This window comes from Cricetulus griseus, chromosome 7 (genome assembly GCF_003668045.3).
Source record: "Cricetulus griseus strain 17A/GY chromosome 7, alternate assembly CriGri-PICRH-1.0, whole genome shotgun sequence".
Taxonomy (NCBI): domain Eukaryota; kingdom Metazoa; phylum Chordata; class Mammalia; order Rodentia; family Cricetidae; genus Cricetulus; species Cricetulus griseus.
The window spans coordinates 133,862,413-133,884,449 of NC_048600.1; the positions used below are offsets into that span (position 1 = coordinate 133,862,413).

At 44.1% G+C, this 22,037-nt stretch overlaps 1 protein-coding gene and 1 pseudogene across 1 annotated transcript; one reads left to right on the forward strand and one right to left on the reverse strand.

The window, feature by feature from the left end:
• Nucleotides 1-3,527: 3,527 nt before the first annotated feature.
• LOC100753854 lies at nucleotides 3,528-5,113 on the reverse strand (annotated as a pseudogene).
• A 5,065-nt stretch (nucleotides 5,114-10,178) lies between these two features.
• On the forward strand, nucleotides 10,179-20,541 carry Fn3krp (fructosamine 3 kinase related protein). Its single transcript, XM_027425312.2, has 6 exons — nucleotides 10,179-10,368; nucleotides 13,885-14,036; nucleotides 14,716-14,807; nucleotides 16,083-16,165; nucleotides 18,814-18,936; nucleotides 19,170-20,541. Exons 1-6 carry the CDS (start codon nucleotides 10,228-10,230, stop codon nucleotides 19,506-19,508), a joined length of 930 nt encoding a protein of 309 aa, XP_027281113.1. The 5' UTR covers nucleotides 10,179-10,227; the 3' UTR covers nucleotides 19,509-20,541.
• The last annotated feature ends 1,496 nt before the right edge of the window (nucleotides 20,542-22,037 follow it).

Consider the following 22,037-nt stretch of genomic DNA (forward strand, 5'->3'; position numbering starts at 1 on the left):
GTAATTAATTAACCATCCATTTCACCCAGTACTCCCCAAGGTCCAGGAGACATTGCAGAACAAGAAACAGAAAGAACTTAAGAGTCAGAGGAAGCAGGTGAGTGTTGTGTAGATATTGTTAACTGAGACTCAGGAAGCTCATGAGGTCTCAAAGATTCACAAAGCCCCTTTCAAGGCTATGTAAGCATTTGGCAATTCCTAAGGGCAGAAGAGACTTTTCAGTGGAGCTGCCTGCCTGCAGTGCAGGGAACCTCAGTGATGTCATTTCATTGCCGTTATCCATGTGGGTGTGGGAACCTCAGTGATGTACCTTCATAGCCATTAACGATGTGTGTGTGGGCTTTTCAGGGATGCAGCTCTCTCAGACTCCCATGTACCATTAGCTTCATATTGCTAGTAACAGCAACAAACTCTTTGGTTCCCTGAGCAAGACTTTTGAGAAACCACTTAATTGATTTTTAGTTAATGCCTAATCTTGAGTGAACAGACATTTGTTTACATCTCCTGGGAAAAGTCCTGCAAGTCAGGATTTGACAATGTTAGGGGGCTCCACTTGGGGTCTACCAAACCTACCAAAGGCTTGAGGCTGGATGTTCACAGGAAATTAAAGGAATAAACGTGTCTTTAGTCAATCCAGGCAATGGTGGTACACACCTTTAATCCTAGCACTCCAGAGCCAGAGACAGGCTGTGAGTTCAAGGCCAGCCTGGTCTACAGAGCAAGTGCCAAGACAGCCGAGGCTACACACAGAAACTCTGTGTGGAAAAAAACAAAACAAAAGTCTTTATTCAAGCAACTTTATTTCCTCAAGAATGAACTAATAAGTACAAATGATTTATCTAACAATTTACGCATATTCTTGTCATACATAATCAACATGGGGTTTGTAGATAACATCAATGAAAAGCACATCGGGAGTTGAAGAGATGGCTCCGAGCTTAACAGCACCAGCTGTTCATCCAGAGGTCCTGAGTTCAGTTCCCAGCAACCACATGGCGGCTCACGACCATCTATAATGAGATCTTGTGCCCTCTTCTGGTGTGTGGGCATGTATGCCAGCAGAACATTGTATGCATAATAAATAATTAAATCTTTAAAAAAAAAGAAAAGAAAAACACATGATAGAATTAACATATTTGGGTTGGTAAAATGGTTCAGTGGGCAAAGTTGCTTGCTGCCATAGCTAAGGACTTGGCTTTGATCCTTGAGACCCACATAGTGAGAAGGAAAAAACTAACCCCTACTGGTTGTCCTCTGAGGTCCATATATAAACCATGGCACAAGTGTGTACATGAATACACACATGCATACACATAAATAATGTAACAAAAATTTTTAAAGGAGCTGAAGAGTTGACTCAGTGGTTAAAAACATGGATTACTCTTGCAGAGGACCTGAATTAAATTCCCCTGTTGGACAGCTCACAACTGCCTGGACCTCCAGCTCCAGGGATTTCTGATATCTCTGACTTGTACAGGCACAGGCACTCACAGGCACTCACAGGCACCCAAATAGACAAATACACACAAATAAAATTTCATTACAGTTTCTTCTCTAATAATTAAAAAACAATTTATAGGGAGAATATACTCAAAATATATTGCATGAAAAGATTTTTCAACAAAAAGGAATTTATATTTTGACTCAGAAAGAGTTGTGGAGTAAAAGGGCCTTCCCAAACATTTGCAATGGTGTTTGCATGATCATCAAATTTTATGTGGGGAAAAGTAAACTAGAGAATTAAATTAATGTCATAAAAATAACTTCAAATTCGTGAAATGTATGGGTGGCACATGCCTTTAATCCCAGCACCCAGGAGGCAAATGAGACAGGTCTCTGTGAATTTGAGGCTAGCTTGGTCTATATAGTGAGTTCCAGCCTAGCCAGGGATACATAGTAGATTCTGTCTCAAAGGGGAAAAAAATGACAGAAACAAAACAAAGAACAAAAACAATAAAACCACTTCAAATGAAAATAGAAAAAAATAATTTATGAGCCATTTCAATGTCCAGAAAAGTGGCCATGGATTAAATTGTCTAACTCATAGTAGAATAATTATAATGAAAACTTGTACATATATGGCACAAAGTTAAATGCCCAAATGGTCAAGGGCATAGCTGAAAACAGGGAAATCAGCCAGCTTTGATCTGAGTATAGCAAGGAGGCTGAGATATTTTAATTCTCTTCTACAGAGACCTATTATACTTTATAAATGTTTATTGGTCTTCTTCTTTTCTTTCTCCTTCTCCTCCCTTCTCCTACTGCAGGCTTTTTCTGTGTAGCCCTGGATGTCCTGGATCTCACTCTGTAGACCAGTCTAGCCTCAAAGTCAGAGATCCACCTGCCTCTAGCTACCAAGTGCTGGGATTAAAGGCGTGTGCCACCACTGTCTGGCTTGTCTTTTGCTTTTTTTTTTAAGTGGTGAACTACAATATGCACACGGGAAAGAACATGACACACACACACACACACACACACACACACACACACACACACACACACACACACCACACAGCCGCACACACACACATCATCTAATAGAAGCTACAAAGTAACAACTTCAGTTCTAAATCACTGCTGTGGGGCAAGAAACACAAAGCCAAGCTGGCTAAATGGTTCAACGGGTAAAGACACCTGCCACTAAGCCTTGTGAGCGGAGATCCGTGTGTCAGGAGGGGAGTTCTGATTCCTTCAGGCTTTCCTTTAGTATAGTAGGGAAGAAACAACACCACTAAAAGTAAAGGCAGTTAACTTCATGATGGTAAACAGCTCTCAGCTTAAAAATGTTTTTACTTCATTTTCATTCTTGGAAACATATTTTCCCTGGGAAAGTTATTTTCTTTCAACTATAGTCAATCATTCCACTATCTTTTGGCTTCCAGGGAAAACAGATGTTAATCCTTTTTGACATCTTTGCTATTCATATTATAGACTTCCTTTGCTTTTGGTATTTTGTTACTTCACTGCTATTTGTCTAAGAATAGACATGTTTTCATTTATTTACTTTTTAGTGTCTCTATGGGGCCAGAGAGAGGGTTCAACAGTTAGCCCGATCCATTTCCAAGTACCCACTTCTGAAGGCTGGCAATTCCAGTTCCAGGAGCATCCGGCACTTGTGGCTTCTGCAGACACTGGCACTCTTGTGCACTACCCCCACACAGATACCCACAGGCACACACAGGGTGGGGAGAGAAAGAGAGAGAGGGAATATAAAATTTTTAAAGATTTATGTATTTATTATGTATACACTGTGTGTCTACATATATGTCTGCATGCCAGAAGAGGGCACCAGATCTCATTATGGTTGGCTGTGAGCCACCACATTCATAGGGTGTTTTTTGTTTGTTTGTTTTTTCCAGGCAGGGTTTCTCTGTGTAACAGTCCTGGCAATCCTGGAATTCGATTTGTAGACCAGGCTGGCCTTGAACTCACAGAGATCCGCCTGCCTCTGCCTCCCAAGTGCTGGGATTAAAGGTGTGCACCCCCACTACCCAGCTCATTGGATTTTATAAAAGAGAAAACTGCACTTAGGTGTCAACTGGAAAAAAAAGGAAAAAACCATAACCATTTTAGAAAGCCCACTGCTTTTGGTGATATGGGTACAAGGAAATCTGAGAAGCCATCGTGTGTTTGCAGCTTTGTGGAAATGCGTGAGCAATAATGTAAGTAATAAAAGGTGGAGTGGCCTCAGTTATACTTTCAGACTCCGTTCCCCACCATATGTGCTCTTGTTCCCCCCTCCTAAGGTAGTCGGCAGATAAATGTACAAGCAATTTAATATCAAAGAACACTTCCAAAGGTCAAAAATAGACTTGAGGTCATGGCTAAAGTTACCCTGGAGGTCTGGGGGTGTGGTGGAGGTGTTCTCAAAAGCTAGATTTCACACAATAGCAGACACTAAATGTAATCACATGTGCTTTCACTAGTAGTAAAAGAAACCCTGATTAATAGAGGCTGGTTCTTACTGATGGGCAGAAACTCTCACTCACGGACTTCGCCGTCTCCATCTGGATCAGCTTCATCAATTATTGCCTGCAGGCCTTAAGTTCCCCCTGACTCCCTGGCCACACACTTTAGATTTTTAAACGACATTTTCTGTTTCATCATCATTGAAGACCTTGAGAACTTTTAGGATTTCCTCTTTGGTGTCTTTCTTGGGCATTTTCTGAACCATCACTGTCAAAAAGTCACTGACGTTCATGTTCCCGGTACCTTCCTCATCAATTCGATTATCATTTTCTGGGTGAGTTCAAAGCCTAGGGCCCCCACTGCCACCTTTAGTTTCTTGATGTCTATAGTTCCAGTCCCATCAGTATCAAAGAGACCAAAGCTTCCCGGATTTCACATTTCTGTTCTTTGACAAGCTCAGGCTTAGCACTCGTTATTTTCCTCTGACTGCAGGGTGCCGTATTAAAATTTGAGGCCATCTCCAAACAGGCTCTGATCTGTTATTATGGCGGTGGTGTACACATGGCCTTGGGGCTGTCCCCATGTCTGACTCTCTTCCCATTCCATGTCAGTCATTTTCACTCTTCGTCTTTTCTGGAAGCCCACTTAAATTTTTAATAAAACTACTTCATGTCTCTTAAATTCACCCACAATTTCCCTTCTAGTTTCTCTATGTTACAGCATCAGTAATTTTTCTGGCCTCTCATTTAGTGATTCTCTCCTCATCTGTGCTGTGGGATAATCCTCTTGTACACTGTAAAGATTTGTCACCCAAATTGGTTTAATAAAATGCTGATTGGCCAGTAGCCAGCAGAAAGTATAGGCAGGGTGACCAACCAGAGGCAGAGGGAGCAGGAGATGAACGTGCCATGCTAATAAACGTACCATCATGTGGCAAAGCATAAACAGGAATATGGGTTAATTTAAATGCAAGAGTTATCGAGTAACAAGCCTGAGCTATTGGCTGAGCATTTATAAATTATATTAAGCCTCTGTGTGGTAATTTGGGAAGTGGCTGTCGGGTATTTGAGAGCTGCTGTGAGACACAGAAACATCCTGTTACACATTTGTTTAATCTACACATAAGTCTAGGAAGATTTCACTCTGACCTGGGCAGTGGTGACACACGCCTTTAATCCTAGCACCTGGTTGGCAGAGGCAAGCACATCTCTTAGTTCGAGGCCAGACTGGTCTATATAGAGAGAGTTCAGGGATAGCTGCACAGAAAAACCCTGTATTGAAAAACAAACAACAACAACGCCCAATAAAATAAACAAATTTCACTCTGGAGCTGGGCATGGTAGCACATGCTTCTAATGCCAGCACTCAGGAGCAGAGGCAGGTGGGTCTCTGAGGGTTTGAGACCAGCTTAGTCTACAGAGAATTCTACCCAAGGTTAAACAGTCTGCCCCCACCTCAATATTTTTTAATGCAAATATTGTTTTTAACTTAAATTTATTTTTCATCATTTGTACCAGGTCTCTGGCACTTTCTTCTTCCCTATAGGTATTTTCAAGTTTGACTTTAAGAAAATATTTATTTTATGTATATGAGTGTTTCCCTTAATGAGTATATATGAACCACATGTAAGGAGGCCAGAAAAGGGGTGGATCCCTTGAAACTGGGTTTACAGGCAGTTCTGAGTTGCCATTTGGGGATTGGGAACTGAATCTGAGTTCTCTGATAGAGCAGTAAATGCTCAAAACCATTGAGCAATCTCTTAAATCCCTGATTTTTCACTTTTTTTAAACATTAAAGGCATAACTGTCTCATTAGATACATCTAATAATTCCAGCACCTGTCTTTATTCATAGCCTGCTGTTGCTTCTAGTACACTCAAGACACCCCAGATCTTTGCTTCTTTGGTTTGTTAGTTTACTTGTTTAAACAATAGAAAGTTTTTCTTCATAATTCTTAAGGCTGGATGTCTGATATCAGTGACAGTAGGGTTGGTAAGGGCTCTCCTCTTTCTGGTCCATAGAGAACTGATATCCTGTTGTGTGTTGCCATGGCTTTTTCCTGATATATGCAGAGACACAGCGGGAGTAACCTTTTTGCTCTCTATTTATGGAGTCACTCTGTAATCCTCTTGGACGATGGCCCCACTCCATGAGTTCACCTAATTTTAATTATATCCCTAAACTAATTATGCTGGAATTAGTGACTTTCTATGAATTCTGGGTGATCGCAAGCACTTGGTTTACAGCTCTTGGGCAAGGCAGTACCATGAGTGGTTTTTTCAGCCCCACATGGCCATTTAAGAATGGAGGCTCACATTAAACCCAGCACTCGGGAGGCAGAGGCTGACGTATCTCTGTGAGTTTGAGACCAGCCTGGTCTACAAGAGCTAGTTCCAGGACAGCTTCCAAAGCCACAGAGAAACCTTGCCTCAAAACCCGCCTGCCCCAGAATAAAAAAGAATGGACCTTGAGGGAGGTATGGAGAGATGGCTCAGTGATTAAGAGCACTGGCTGCTCTTCCAGAGGACCTGTTTATTTCCTATCACCCACATGGTAGCTAACAACTGTCTGTGACTCCACAGATATACATGCAGACAAGACACCCATACACATAAAATTAAAAATAAAAAAGGAATGGACTCTGGACCTGGAATACAGGGATTGTTCTCAGGTTATCACTTTGTGCCAGAATATCCTGTCCAGGGTTAGCTCCTTTATTCTGCTTATATATGTTTGTTTCATGACCCTTGGGTAAATCCAACATCTGCCTTCCACAAGGTGGGTACAGAGCAAGTTTACCCCAGCAGGACAAGAACAGGGTACACAGCCAGTTGCCCTGCATTTGCTTGTGGTGGGATCTGCTGAACAACAGGGACCAACACATGCTCCAGAAGTGAAGTCTCTTCCTTTTCTGTGTAGGTGAATTATTGTTTCATTTAGTGCTCAGCCACTGCCGCTTATGACTCTGATTTTAAGAACAGAGGGCAGAAGTGTTTAGTATCCTCCTCTAGGACTGGCAAGTGGCATATAATATTCTGCTTAACAATAAGAAACACTCCAGTTTGGGCATGTTGACACACTCCTGTAATCCCAGCACTTGGGAGGTAGGGACAGGAGAATCCGGAGTTCACTGTCATCCTTGGGTACATAGTATGTTAGAAGCCAGGCTGGGAACCAAGAGGGCCTGTTTCGAAAAACCCAAAGTAAATAAAATTTAAAAGTAAGCAACATGATTGTATATCATGCTTCAGATTAAGTACTGAGATTAAAGGAATGTACCACCATGCCTAGTAACCTGTAACCTGAGGCTTTTAGGTGCCCTGCCTGGCCCCTCAGCCACTTATAAAATAATCACTCAATGGCTTAATATCCATTATAATTGTTTGGCTGATGGCTCAGGCCTATTACTGGCTAGCTCTTACATTTAAATTCATCCATTTCTATTAATCTGTGTATTGCCATGTGGCTGTGGCATTGACTCATTTTCTACATGTCTTGCTTTCTTGGCAGCTAGCTCAACCCCGCCTTCTCTGTCCCTGTCTTCAGTTTGGCTTTCCCACCTAGCTATATTCTGCCCTGCCACAGGCCAAAGCAGGTTTATTAATTAACCAATAGAAGCAACACATATTCACAGCTTACAGAAGGACATCTCACTTCACTTTTGACTTCATTATCCTTGAATTATGTAAAGGATTTCCATGACGGCTAAGGAAAAGTGCATTGCTCAGGAGAAATCTTGTGTTTCGTTTTCTCAATGCCTATGTTTCCCATTTGCTTAAAACTTGTGTTTTAAAAAATAATCTAAGTAATATGAATTTGGGTTGCAAATCTAATCAAGATCAGACAAGAGTAACTTCTAGCAATACCACCAGGAGGCTTCATAGTTGCCAGGTTCAGACTTACTTGCACTTTACCTTCTTGTTGCTCTTGTAGCCTTTTGGAGCCGTAGATTTATGGGAAAGTTGTTCTTCCACTATGTGGTCACTTCGAACCCATTAGTCCTATACTGCTATTTAGATACATGTTTACTATAAACAAAATGCAACAAAGCCTAGCTTTAAATTTTTAAAAATTATTTTCCTACTATGAATTTTTTGCCTGAACATATGTGTACCGATTCATGCCTGATGCCTCATACAGGACAAGTGTTGAATCCACTGGAACTAGAGTTACAGTCAGTTGCTGAGAATAAAACTCAGGTCCTCTGGAAGAGCAGCCAAGGACTCTGAACTGCTGAGCCATCTCTCCAGCACCCTAAAACGAGCTCTTGTCCTCAAGGTAAGAGCAGTTTTTGAATTTTGTTTTTTTCACTCCGAGTTCCTATCACCCAAATACTATGCCTATGTCCTTTCTGTCTTGTTATCTCTTTGATAGGATGTATTTTAACGATGTCAATCAGCATTTCTGGATGTTTTCAGCAGAAAGTTGGGTTAGACAATTTGCGTACTTCCTCCAATTGCTTTTATTCTTTTAAATTCCCAAGATTTCATTATTCACTCATTTTAACACATTCTTATTGAATGAATATGTCCACAACACAGCTGCTGCTGTCTGCTGTAGTACTTACTGAGAAATAGTGGGGACATGGTAGTTGACTGAGTCAACTTGATTGGGCAACGCTACACATATATTTGATTACACATTTTTTACGACAGGGGCTGGTGTCTATAATCCCAGTACTTGGCAGGCTGAGGCAGGATTATCCTGACTCTGAGGTCAGCCTGGCCTATAGAGTGAGACCTATCTCACAAAAATCAACTCCACAACCAAAACAACAACAAAAGGAATTTTGTGGGAGGGCCTCAGACAGCAACTCTTTTCATCTCCAGCCTGCCACTAGAGCCTACTGATTTCAGATATGCAATTTCTTCTCTCTCTCTCTCTTTCTCCCTCCCTCCCTCCCTCCCTCCCTCCCTCCCTCCTCCTCTCTTCCTTCCTTCCTTCCTTCCTTCCTTCCTTCCTTCCTTCCTTCCTTCCTTCCTGTTTTTTGAGACAGAGTTTCTCAGTGTAACAGTCCTGGCTCTCCTGGAACTTGTTGACCAGGCTGGCTTCAAACTCACAGATCTGCCTGCCTCTGGCTCCCAATTGCTGGGATTAAAGGCTTGGGGCACTACACCTGAATTTTAAATCCTTTTCTTTGTATCTATACACACATTCTGATGGTTTATTTCTTCTGAGCAAGATAGATTTTAACAGGTCTCGGAGGAACTGAAGTCTGGCTGGGACACTCGCTGTTCTGATAGTCACATTCAAAACCAAAAACTCCTTTTGGAGCCATCATACCTCAGGCTTTACAGATTTAAGCAGTTGAGTCCTGCACTGCAGATCATTGTCACTAACCTGGAACCTCTGGCAGGTTGAGGGGACAGCTGAACAGCAGCTGGTAGGTGAGCAGCAAGTGTGATTAGGGCAAGGGAGCATGCAAAGGATCTCTGCAACCACCATGGCCAGCAGAGTAAGGACCTGCAGCTAGAAGCAAGAAGGCAGTTCGGTTCATCATGACTAAGTAGCTGGTGTTGGTTCTGACCCTGAGTAGTTTATTTAGGCATATCGCAGGCACAGCACAATTTGGTGAAAAAAATTCCTAGTGATAATGAACTCATTCTCGCGTGTATAATAAAGTTTAAGACTTGTGTCTTTGTAAAGTACGTGTGACATCTTCCGTAAAGATGAGTTCTATAGATTGACAAGCTCATAAGGGTCCGGTGTGGTCTGAGCCACACAGATAGCGCAAAGGTCACCAGGCTGTTAACCACTCCTGCTCCTCTGAAGGAACAACGCTGTGTGTTTAACATTCTTGGTTCCCCTAGTGCTCATCTGAGAGCACGAGGACCTCCGTGTCTCCCATAGGAGGGCATGTCTGTCGGCCAGGGAAATGGCACGGTGAGCACAGTCTGAGAAGGGATTACATCACCCTCTGCACAACCCCGGGGCTCAGCTTCACCTCACTAACGGTTTCACGGACAGTTCTGCTGGGCTGGGTAGAGCCGGGAGGCGGGAGCGACCTCCCTCTGTCTTCACAGCTGTCTGGGAAGTGTTTTGAAGCAGTTTGAATTGAGAAGAAGTTAGTATGCCAGAGCGTCTAGGCCGGGGAGGCACCCACGTCCCCAGCTCCTGCCCCGGGAGCAGCAGCAGGGAACCGGCGGGTGTGGCCCTGAGGCTCATCCGATCCTAACCGGTCGGGCCCCGCCCCTCCAGAGGTTTCCCCGCCCCTTCCTTCTCATCACCCAATCCCGTCACGGGCCTGTGTCTGCCCCGCCCCGCCTCTCTGCTTGCTTCTGCTTCGCTGCTGAAGCAGGTTTGCTGCCGCGCAACTGCCATGGAGACGCTGCTGAAGCGTGAGCTGGGCTGCAGCTCGGTCAAAGCTACGGGCCACTCGGGAGGCGGGTGCATTAGCCAGGGCCAGAGTTACGACACGGACAAAGGACGAGTGTTTGTGAAAGTGAACTCCAAGGCAGAGGTAGGGCCACCGGCGCTGGGTCGGGGTCCGGCTCCTTGGCCCGCAGCGAAAGTGGGGCCTAGAGTGTCCTGGGTGTGTGTGTCGGAGATCCCGAGCTCCAGCTCCGGGTCTAGGGTCGTGGTGGGTAGCGCCGGAGACCCAGCCTGCAGCCATAGGCTCTGTCTGCCCGCCGTCCACGCGTGGCCTCCTACCCCGGCTCCCTGCCTCGGGCCTCCCGGCCTTTGCCCGCCGGCTCTGGCCGCATTGGCCACGCGGGTGCTGCCCGTGGTATCCTGAGACTGCAGCGCCTACTTCTTTGAGGAAAGCCTTTCTGTTGGGCGAGTTTTGAGAAACGTCAGGGTACACGCATTTTTAATCTGGAGCTTATTTCAACTCGCAGACACTGAAGCTCACAGATCAAAGATCTTGAAGTATCAAACATAATGCACGCACCCCTCCACGTTCTGCATGTGCGTGAACTTTTTCTGAAGCGTAGGGCGAGCTCCACGGCTTCAGTTGTGTTCCTGGTTGCTGCTGTCCCTCTGTCATTTTAAGCTGTTCACTCCAGGTCTTGGTTGGAAGGGAGGTGATGGCTTCTGAAGGACCTGCATGTCTTTTTTGAATAAGACTGAAGGTGTTTATTTTCTTGCCAAGCCCTACACATCACACACCCTCAAAGGGCTTTTGAGTGCTGGGGTTACAGGCTTTAGCCGCAAGCCTGGCTTGCATTTGTGTTCATTTTTCTTTCAAGAAAGGAATCCTGCCTTTCACATGTGTGTTAGCCTTTGAAATTATTTTCTCAAGACATGCCTCCAACCCCTATCTACAGACATCAGTTGAACTCTGTCAACTGTCCTTGAAGTCACTCTTGCACAATAACTTATCCTCAGCACCGGTACTTAGTGTGATAGTGATGTCATATTCTACAGGCTGGCCTCAAACTTAGAGATGTGCTTTGCAGAGGACCTGAGTTCAATTCCTAGCTGTGAACTTGCATTCTCTGTCTTTCAGAAAGTGTGTGTGTGTGTGTGTGTGTGTGTGTGTGTGTGTGTGTGTGTGTGTGTTTTGTTTCATAGGCACAGTTCACTCTGTAAGTAGCCCAGGCTAGTCTGGAACTTACTATGGAAGTCCTCAGCCTCTCAAGTGGTAGCTAGCCAGCATATACTGCTGAGTTCTTTTTTTAAGACATACTAATTTATTCAGTTTTAAAGATGTTATCAGTGTGTGTATATGTTGTGTGGGATGTAAGTGTGGTGCCCATGGAAACCAGAGGCATCAGATCTTCCTAAAGCTGGAATTGCAGGTGGCTATGACCTACCTGATGTGGGAGCTAGGAATTGAACTCAGGACCTCTGCAAGAGCAGTATGCACTTCTAACCAACAAGCTATCTCTCCAGCCCCCTCCCTCCTGGGTTATTTCCACTTCAAAGTCAATTTTCAATTTTCCAATCTTCTTCCTTTGATAATTGGTTTTTGTTTTTGTTTGCTTGATTGCCCTCCCCCGCCATGAGACAGGGTTTCTCTGTTTTAACAGTCCTGACTGTTGGTGGTGGTGGTGGTAGTGGTGGTGGTGGTGGTGGTGGTGGTGGTGGTGGTGGTGGTGGTGCATGCCTTTAACCCCAACACTTGGGGTGCAGAGGCAGGTGGATCTGTACAAGTTCGAGGGAAGCCTGGTCTATGGTGTGAGTTCCAGGACAGGTTCCAAAGCTACACAGAGAAGCCCTGTCTCGAAAGACAAAAAAACAAAACAAAACAAAACAGTCTTGGCTCTCCTTGAACTCACTCTGTAGACCAGGCTGGCCTTGAACTCACTGAGATCTGCCTGCCTCAGCCTCCTGAGTGCTGGGATGAAAGGCAAGGCCTTCTTGCTTGCTCTGGAATATATGGTATGAATGATGCAGGTACATGGGCCATCAGATAAACATCAGATAAACATTGTAAATATAACTTGTATTGGAAATCCAACTCGTCCATGCTTCACTTTCTATGATTTAAGATTTTTACAACTCCCTTCCTGCTCTTGTGTTTTCTTTCTTTTGCCTTTCTAGGATCCACCTGGCCTATGATTGTTCGTATGTGACGATTGTGAACTTACATGACTGGTTTATCTCATTTTTAGATTGTTTCCCAGTTTTGTTTTGTTTTCACAATGGTCCAAATGAGGCTTAATTTTCCTATAGGTCTATTCACGAGTAGCTAGCTACTTTTGTAGCTTGGAGTCTTCAGACCACATAAGCAGTCAATTACGTCTGTAAAGGAGCCCTGCCTCTTAATGGCTTCAAAGCCCCTTTTAAATCCTCTCCTGAATTTTTTTTTTCAATGCTGTATCTTAAAGTAGTCTCTATCACCAGGACTTTTTCAAGAGTTTAGTTTCTCCTTCATATTCTAAAGAGACTTCTCTGAAGGTTCTGTCTAGGACATAGTTCCTATCTTCCTTCTCAGAAACTTGGGCCCTGTTAGTGAGTAATCCTAACATTTGTAGTGCTCAGAATGGGCTGTGTGTTAGCTGCTAATACAGTTAATCATAACCCAAGCCTAAGAAGTTTAGTATTCTTTCATTTTATAGGTGAGGAAACTGAAGCAAAGACAGCTTAAATAACTGGCCCAAGATCATAGAGTAAGTAGAATTTCCATGACAGAACTGTTCAGTAGGATGGTATGTTCACACTATGAAATAGTGAGCATGATGAAGGTATAACAAATACATCAGAGCCCATATGACTCTGTAAAGTGATCAAGCAGCACTCAGGAGGATGAGGCAGGAGGATTGTGAGTTTGAGGCCAGCATAGACTAACATAGCAAAACCCTGTCAAATAAAAACAACAACAGCAAACCCACCAACACAAAAGGAATGGCCAAACTGGCAGAATAGCTCTTTGATGGTAGAAGCCAGGGTAGAGACAGCTGTCCTCAGGGTGGGCAATGGCTGTGGGTGAGAAAAAGTGGAATTTCTGTTGGTATTTGGATTCTTAATCTTGTGATGGTGATGCTTCAAAATTGATTGATTGGCTTGAACGTGGGAGGCAAAAACAGGCGGTTCTCTATGAGTTCAAGGCCAGCTTGGTCTACAAGCCAGTTCCAAGACAGCCAAGGCTACACAGATACTCTGTCTCAAAAACCAAAAAAAAAAAAAAAACAAACAAACAAACAAAAAAAACCAAACAGCTAAATAAAATGCAGTCGCAGTTGGGTGGTGGTGGTACAGCACTCAGGAGGCAGAGGCAGGTGAATCTCTGAGTTTCAGGCCAGCCTGGTCTACAGGGTGAGTTCCAGGACAGCCAGGGCTATGCAGAGAAACTCTGTCTCAAAAACAAACAAACAAAATGCAGTCTCAACCTGGGAAGTACAAGCTTGCTTATACCTGTGAGACTTTGGCACTTATAGCCTATTCTTCCAATGAGTACCCTGAAAGCACTGTCCGTTTCTTGAGTCCTCTTGTCTAGGATAAATGTGATTTGCAATTGTAATGCCAGAAGAAAGCAGTCTAAATAGTCTTTCTCTGGTGACCTTGGTCATCTCCATTGTTTTACTGACAGGCAAGAAGAATGTTTGAAGGTGAGATGGCAAGTTTAATGGCCATTATGAAGACAGACACAGTGAAAGTACCCAAGCCCATCAAGGTTCTGGATGCCCCAGGAGGTGGGAGCGTGCTAGTGATGGAGCATTTGGACATGCGGTATCTGAGCAGGTCTGTCCTGACACCGTCCTTTCTGGTTGAAAGCAAAGGCTTTATTTTTCTCCTGTGTGGTTCTCTTATATTGGAATCTTGTATTTGGGGGCATGATTTGGAGGTGTGGTGTAAAGAGCCCGTGACTACACAGACGACGGCTCTATAGCATGAGTGGCATGTCCTCTCTGCCAACTAAAAGAGGGCTCTCTCCAGAGACTCAGTTGCCAAGTCTAAGAAGACTAGGAAAGGTGGTCAAACAATGGGAACCCTGTGTTTTGATTTTGTTTATGTTTGAAACAGGGTCTCATTCGGCTGTGTCTTGGTCCTCCGACCTCTTCTTGCTATTGTGCCACCTCACCTAGTTTTCTTCTTATTTCAGTAGAATGAACATAAAAAAAGGTTTATTTATTTTATTTTATGTGTATGGGTATTTTGCCTGTGTGCACAGCACAGGTACGTGCACCACATGCATGCCTGGTGTGGTAGAACCCTGGAACCATATCCATTTGGACAGCAGTGAGCTGCCATGTGGGTCCTCGAGAGGAACAACCGTGCTCTTGACTACTGAGTCATCTCTCCAGCCTCCAGTAGAATGGACTTTCTGCTCGGTGCAGGACCTGCTTTATGTGCCTTGAGATCTTTCAGAGGGATCTGCTGTTTGTGTGTCATCTGTTTAGTTCCTGCATTTTGGTTTTAGTCATGCCGCCAAGCTTGGGTCCCAGCTTGCAGATCTACACCTCGAGAACAAGAAGCTTGGAGAAGGGCTACTCAAGGAGGCTGGCACCGTGGGTAAGGGACTGTGTGAGCCCTCAGGGACCCTGTCTGGAGAAGGGCCTTCAGCCAGCATGGGCTCAGGGATGGGGTAATGCTGTATGCCAAAGCATGAATGGTCACCCTAAGGCTGCACATTTGCAGTGTGGTGAACACCATGGATACGATTGGCATAATGTGTCTTAGAAATACTGAAAAACAGGAAATATCACTGGACTTGAAGCCATGTGATATTATGGTTGCTTTATGCCCGAGTCTCCAGAAGGGAGTCTAATCTAAGTTGTTTTGGCTTTCAATATAAAGTGATTCCTTTAAACACTTTTGTCTTCTCTTCCATGTACACATCATTCTTGAGGCTCAGAATGGCAGCCCTAACACCGCCCATCTAGAACAAAGTCTGATGTTAGCGCTGAGAGAACTTTCCAGTATTTTTAGGCTGACAGTTGATAATTCATGTGTCCCTCATGTGCTGACTCTGTTAGGCAGAATAGCTGACAGTCAGAAAGCAGATAATCCAGAATCTACCGTGTAAAGTTCCATTGGTGGGTCCTGGCAGTCGGCCCATCCTGTGAAGATATGCTGGTAGTGCCACCAGCCTGCCTCCTTGTCCTGTGAGGATCTACTAATAGGCCTTGTAACTGGCTTTCCTTTGCTTCCAGGCTGCATGAATTCATTTAACTGAGACTTTCTTGAGTTTGGGAAGACACATGAGGTTGAGGCCATTTCAAAGTATAATAGGTTTTTGTTCATTTGCTTTTTGTTTTGTGAGACATGGTTTCTTTGTGTAGCTTTGGCTGTCCTGGAACTGGTTCTGTAGAGCAGGCCAGCTTCGTACTAACAGAGATCTGCCTGCCTCAGACTCCCTAGTGCTAGGATTCAAGGTGTGCCCACTACCCAGCAAGAAAAATAGTTTTATCTGTCAAAAATGCAACTATATTGACCACTGAAAAACCTCTTTTCCTGATGGATGGTTTGGTAGATTATTTCTCCTCTTTAAACAAATTCGCATTTTATTTATTTATTTTTTGACAGAGTTATGTATTCCTCCATCCCATGCATCCTCTGATACTTGGTTCTGCTTCTGGAGTAGCTAGTGTCCTTGGTTATTAGGTCTGCTAAAGCAGATGCTGTTCTGAGTAATTCAAGGTCTTGCTTATCTCTGGGTATAGGCATGAGGTGGTAATGGCATACTGACTGAAAAGCAACCACTCTGAGCTCCCAGTGTGGGCTGAGGGTCTCTTGGGACAAACTAGTCACCTTTTTTTGTTGTTGTTGTTTCTTTTTGTATGAAAGGGAAAGGAAGTGGACAGGCAGAGCGGCTCTTTGTGGACCAGTTTGGATTTGATGTGGTGACATGTTGTGGATACCTTCCCCAGGTGGGTGCCTCAGAACTTACTTCTATTTCACAGTCAAACACAATGGGGAAATTACCCTGTTCCTTTTCTGTGAGATTTTGTAAGTCTTTGGACCCTTTCCCTAATAATTTTTTTTGGGGGGGTTTCAAGACAGGGTTTCTGTGTATAGTTTGGGAGCCTGTCCTGGAACTCACTCTGTAGACCAGGCTGGCCTCGAACTCACAGAGATCTATCTGCCTCTGCCTCCTGAGTGCTGGGATTAAAGGTGTGCACCACCACTGCCCGGCTTCCCTGATGATTTTTAAGAAGTTGACATGAAGTAAACTCACATGTTAGATTAAGAGAGAAAACGAGACAGAAGGAACAGCAAGTTAGGATGTTGGATTTCAAGGAGGGGTTAAAAATTAGAAAATTTGTGACTTTTATTTTGCTTATTTTTTATAATTTATTTATTTTTTTGTTTTGAGTCAGGGTCTTACTATATACCCCTGGATGGCCTGGAACTCACTGTGTAGACTAGATGTGGTCTCGAACTCATAGACATCTGTCTGTTTCTGCCTCTTAATTCTTGGGATTAAAGGTGTATGCTGCTATGCCTAACTTATTTTTAAAGGTAGGTGTGTGTGTGTGTGTGTGTGTGTGTGTGTGTGTGTGTGTGTGTGTGTGTGTGTGTACCTGCTAAGGCAGAAGAAGGAGTTAGATCTTTTAGAACTGTAGTCATAGGTGGTTGTGAGTAGCCTGACATGGGTGCTTCTAACTGGAACTTTTCTGTATCCCGCCTGTGATCACTCAGAGGCATAATATTATTTACAAACTGTTTGGCCTATTAGCTCAGACTTATTATTAACTAGCTCTTACAACTTAAATTAACCCATTTTTATTAGTCTATATTTGATCACAAGGCTCGTGGCTGGTTACCTTACATCTTGCTTCTCTGGAGGCTCCCGGACTCCACCCTTCTTCACCCTGTATCTCTGCTTGGATTTCCCACCCGGCTCTATTCTGCTTGGCTATTGACCATATCAGCTTCTTTATTAACCAATGATAATAAGATATATTCACAGCATACAGAGAGACATCCCACATCAGGTGCTGGAACCTGAACTCTGGTTCTCTACAAGAGCAGCAAGTACTCTTAACTGCTAAGCCATATCAGCAGTTAGGTATTATAAGTAATGAGGAGGTGATTTAAGTATATGGCAGGAAGTGTGTGGGTTCTGTGCAAAGTACATTGTTTTATTTAAGAACCCGGACATCTGAGGACTTTACTATGAGTAGAGGTCTTGGGTCCACTCCCCTGTGGATCCAAGTGTCAAACTATCAAAAACTCTACATGTGAATAGCTGTTTTTTAGTTCCTGCCTGCCTTGACCTTCCTGAAATGATGGAATATAATCTGGAATTGTAAGATAAAAAAAGCAAGCAAACAAGAAATACCCCTAGGTTGATTTTACCAGGGTATTTTACCACAGTAACACAAAGGAAACTAGGAAAGCTCTTTGCCAAGAGGAGTATATGCAGAATCTAGAAACTTCTAGATGTTTTATGGTGGGCACAGAGACCATAGATTGAGAAATGTGTACGAGGTCATATGTAAGCCTGTCTTGTATGGGGTTTTCAGGGTCTACATGTCTAGGGTGTGTGTCTTCTGGCATTGGTCCTTCCTCTCTGGCCTGAAACTCATGATGCACGTGTGTTCATGTGCAGATATGTGCATATATGTGCATAACCCTATATGTGTGATTATGTGTGTGGTGTTTTGTCCTTCTGTGTCATGTCCTTCTCTGAGCTGATTGACTCTCTCTTACCTAACTTAACTTCCCTCCTGGGTGGTAAGCACCTGTGCCGGGACATTCTTCTTCGGAAGTTCTTCTGAAAGAGGCTCCATATGACTTTTCTCATCTCTCTTAGGACAAGGTAAAATGTGGCCAGGTAGGTGTTGGAAGACGGTCAGAAACAAGCCATGAGATCCAGAGGGTCATCTAGCTCTGGCCTTTGTTCCATAGTTGTTATAATTAAATTGTTTTAGTTGATCTTTAGGCTTTGAAGGCTGCAACTGGTCACCTGACATACCCCGCTTACCATTCCCCCACAGACACTGGACCTCCAGTCTCAGCCTATGTCTAGGCTTCATGTGCCAGGTCTTCCCTCAGCCTCCTGTGGCTGCTGTTCCTCTTCATGCTTCCTGTAGCCCATTCTACTTTGGGATTTCAGAACTTCAGTCCTGAAGTTTTCTGTAAAGGCTGGTTTTGTGTGTCAACTTGACACAAGCTAGAGTCATCAGAGGAAGGAGCCTCAGCTGAGAAAGGCCTCCATGAGATCCAGCTGTAAGGCATTTTCTCATTTGTGATCAATGGGGGACGGCCCAGCCCATGGTGGGTAATGCCATCCCTAGACTGGTCCTGGATTCTGTAAGAGGTGGGTCCAGCAAGCCAAGGGAAGCAAGCCAGTGAGCAGCACCCCTCCATGGCCTCTGCATCAGCTCCTCTCTGGGATCCTGCCCTGTTTGAGTTCCTGTCCTGACTTCCTTCAGTAATGAACAGCAATGCTGAGGTGTAAGCAAAACAAACCCTTTCCTCCCCAATTTGCATTTAGGTCATGGTGTTTTGCTGAAGCAATAGAAACACTGACTAAGACAGTCTGCTATCTCCTTTAATGTCTCCTGTGCAGGTAAATGACTGGCAGAATGATTGGGTCACATTCTATGCCAGGCAGCGCATTCAGCCCCAGATGGATATGGTAGAGAAGAGGTCTGGAGACCGGGAAGCTCTTGAGCTGTGGTCTGCTCTGCAGGTGAGCAGGACCTCTGCTATATGCCCAGTGCCAACAGTATGAGCCCGGATAAAGGGGAGGCACCAAGGCAGGGGTAGCATCAAGTCTGCTTCTTACAACAGTGTCCCGTCTACTCCCTCTAAGTTAGGCACCCCTGAGTAACTGCTCAGATAGATACATGAAACGGCACTTAGGAAAACATCTGCACCTCCATATTCATTGACCACTTTAAGGCTCCATCTTCTTCCTTGCAGTTGAAGATTCCTGACCTATTCCATGATCTGGAAATTGTGCCCTCTTTACTTCACGGAGACCTCTGGGGAGGGAACGTAGCAGAAGATTCCTCTGGGCCCATCATTTTTGATCCAGCTTCCTTCTACGGCCACTCAGAATATGAGCTGGCAATAGCCGGCATGTTTGGGGGCTTCAGTAGCTCCTTTTACTCTGCCTATCATAGTAAAATCCCTAAAACCCCAGGATTTGAGAAACGCTTGCAGTTGTATCAGCTCTTTCACTATCTGAACCACTGGAATCATTTTGGATCTGGGTACAGAGGGTCCTCTCTAAACATAATGCGGAATCTCAGCAAATGAACTGGCCGGAGGGCAGAGTCTCTTGAGTGTGCTGAATCTTCTCACAAGAGGACTCCATGTCTACACCAAGTCTACCCGTCATAGCATCACTGTGAACTGAGGGAAGGGCCTGGAGTCAGTTGACCAGATTCCAGTTATATGGTCAAGGAGCTCCTGATGCTCCATGGTCCTTCTCCTCGTGGATTCTCCCCGTTTACCCCATGACTGGACTTGCTTAAGATTCCTTTGCGTCTTATTTCTAAGCTTTGTAAAGTAAGGGTTATTTCAGAAGAAAGGTTGTATAATTCTGAAGTTGTGTACGTTGTAAGACTTTCTGGCTAGATTAGGCCTTGCTGGGGGTGTGAACAGAGACCTATGAAGTTAGGGATAGTGGCCACACAGGTAGAGGAATGGGAGTGCCTATGTTGGTGTGCGGAGGGTGCCCACTGTGCAGGGAAGTGGCCAGTGCGTCCCCCTCCCAACACTTCCTTGTCCATTGTCAACATTTCTGAACTATTCACAGTGATCCTTTGTCATGACTAGGCTTGATCTACACATGGAGTCATCTCGTTATAAGATCTGAGTAAAGACCAATTCTAAAATCAGTGATATTCCCTTTGGTTGTGTAGTGCTTCTGAGCCCTGCTACAAGCTGAGATGGTCTGGAGATTGGCTTGAGGACTGACCAAGCTAGCAACCTTAGGGTAACTTGGTTCAGTTTAGGAGCCTGGAAATATTCCTGTTATGCCAGCTTTGTGCTGTTTTCTTTTTCTTTTGTTTTGTTTTGTTTTTGAGACAGGGTTTCTCTGTGTAGCCTTGGCTGTCCTGGAACTCACTGTGCAGGTTAGATCTGCCTGCCTCTGCCTCCTAAGTGCTGGGATTAAAGGTGTGCACCACCACAGCTAAAGCTGTCATTTCATTGCAACATACGAGCATTTATATTAATATTTTTCTGTCTTTCAATATTGTAGAAATGGGAAATTCCATGAATGACATTGATAAATCTTTTTGCTTAAAAATTTGAATAAAATTGCAAATGTTTCAGTGATGCCTAAGACTTATTTCCACATTTATGTACTAAACATTTATTTTAGCTGTTTGCCAGAAAATATTGTAATTCTATATTGTGACAATAAATAGGTACAATTTTTGTTCCTGTTTTGAAAGGGGACTGTATTAGTTATTTCTCTATTGGTGTGATAAAACATCATGGCCAAGGCAATTTATAGAGGAAAGAGTTGACTTAGGCTTACAATTAAAGAGGGTTGGGTCCCTAATGGAGGGAATCAAACGGCAGCAGGTGACAGACTTGGTGACTCGAGCTGGGAGCTGAGAGCTGAGAACTTACACCTCAAACTGCAAACAGAAGACAGAGAGCGAACCTGGAAAGACCTGCGGCTTTCAAACCTCCAAGCCACCCCCAGTGACTTACTTCCTCCAGCAAGACCACACCTCCAAACCTACCCAAGTAGCACTACCAACTGGGGACTAAATATTTAAACATCTGAGCAAAGGAGGACATTTTCATTCAAACCACCACAGGGTCTCATGTAGCCTAGGCTAGCCTTGAATTCCTGGTTCTCCTCAGCTGGTGGGGAATGTCCTTCTCTATATATGTTTCTTTCATTGGTTGATGAATAAAACACTGTTTGGCCAATAGAGGGAGGAAGATAGGCAGGACTAGGATGAGGAGAATTCTGGGAAAGGGAGGCAGAGAGAGCCCACCAAAGACAGTCGTCATATAGTTGACAAAGGAGTAGAGGGTCCAGACATTCTCTGGTAAGCCAGGACCACATGGAAATACATAGATTAATAGACATGGGTTAATAATTAAGACAGAGCTAGCCAATAAGAAGTCCTAGTCATCAGCCAATAGTTTTATAATTAATATAGCATCCTGTGTGCTTATTTGGGGCTGACACAGTGGCAGGACCTGGTGGACAAGAGATAAACCTCTGTAACACTCAGCCCTTTGCTAACCTCCTCTCCAGTTTGCTTTTTGCTTTTGTTTACAATATTGTCTTTCACACCATGAAATTAACCCTACTACTATCTTAAGAGACTTAGTATCCCAACTATCTTGCCTCTGAATTGTTAGTGGCTCTTATTAGCCCACCCCCAATTGTGTCCTGTTCTCACAGGTTCTTTCTGTGTGCCTCTCATGTAATTATCGTCAGTCATGACCTGTGTGAAGGAAAGCTCAAGGGGCTGTGAGACGATGATGGGCTCTCCTTCTGAGATAACCTAGTAGTCTGTCCAGAGATTGCTGACAGATTCACCTGAAACACATCCCTGGGATTTTAGACACAGTTACACAGAATAGCCTAGAAACCTCCAGAGAGAGGACAGAGCCTATGAAGAATCAAAATGCCTCCAACCTCCCAATACTTAAAGACGGTGGTAAGCAATGGTGCCTTCTTTGTCTGAAAGAGAATGGTCTGACTGACCTGAAATTCCATACACAGTCAATTTGTCAGCCAATAACAAAAAAGTTTTTGGTTGTACTGGTCTCAATGCTTTATGTCAAGGTGCAGTGGTAGGACGGGCCTCA

What these genes read in the sequence shown, in the direction of transcription:
- Fn3krp (XM_027425312.2), top strand. Translation starts at nt 10,228, where the DNA reads ATGGAGACGCTGCTGAAGCGTGAGCTGGGCTGCAGCTCGGTCAAAGCT. An exon ending in AAGTGAACTCCAAGGCAGAG is followed by an intron (nt 10,369 to 13,884) that starts GTAGGGCCACCG and finishes TTTTACTGACAG; the next exon opens with GCAAGAAGAATGTTTGAAGG. An exon ending in GACATGCGGTATCTGAGCAG is followed by an intron (nt 14,037 to 14,715) that starts GTCTGTCCTGAC and finishes TTTTGGTTTTAG; the next exon opens with TCATGCCGCCAAGCTTGGGT.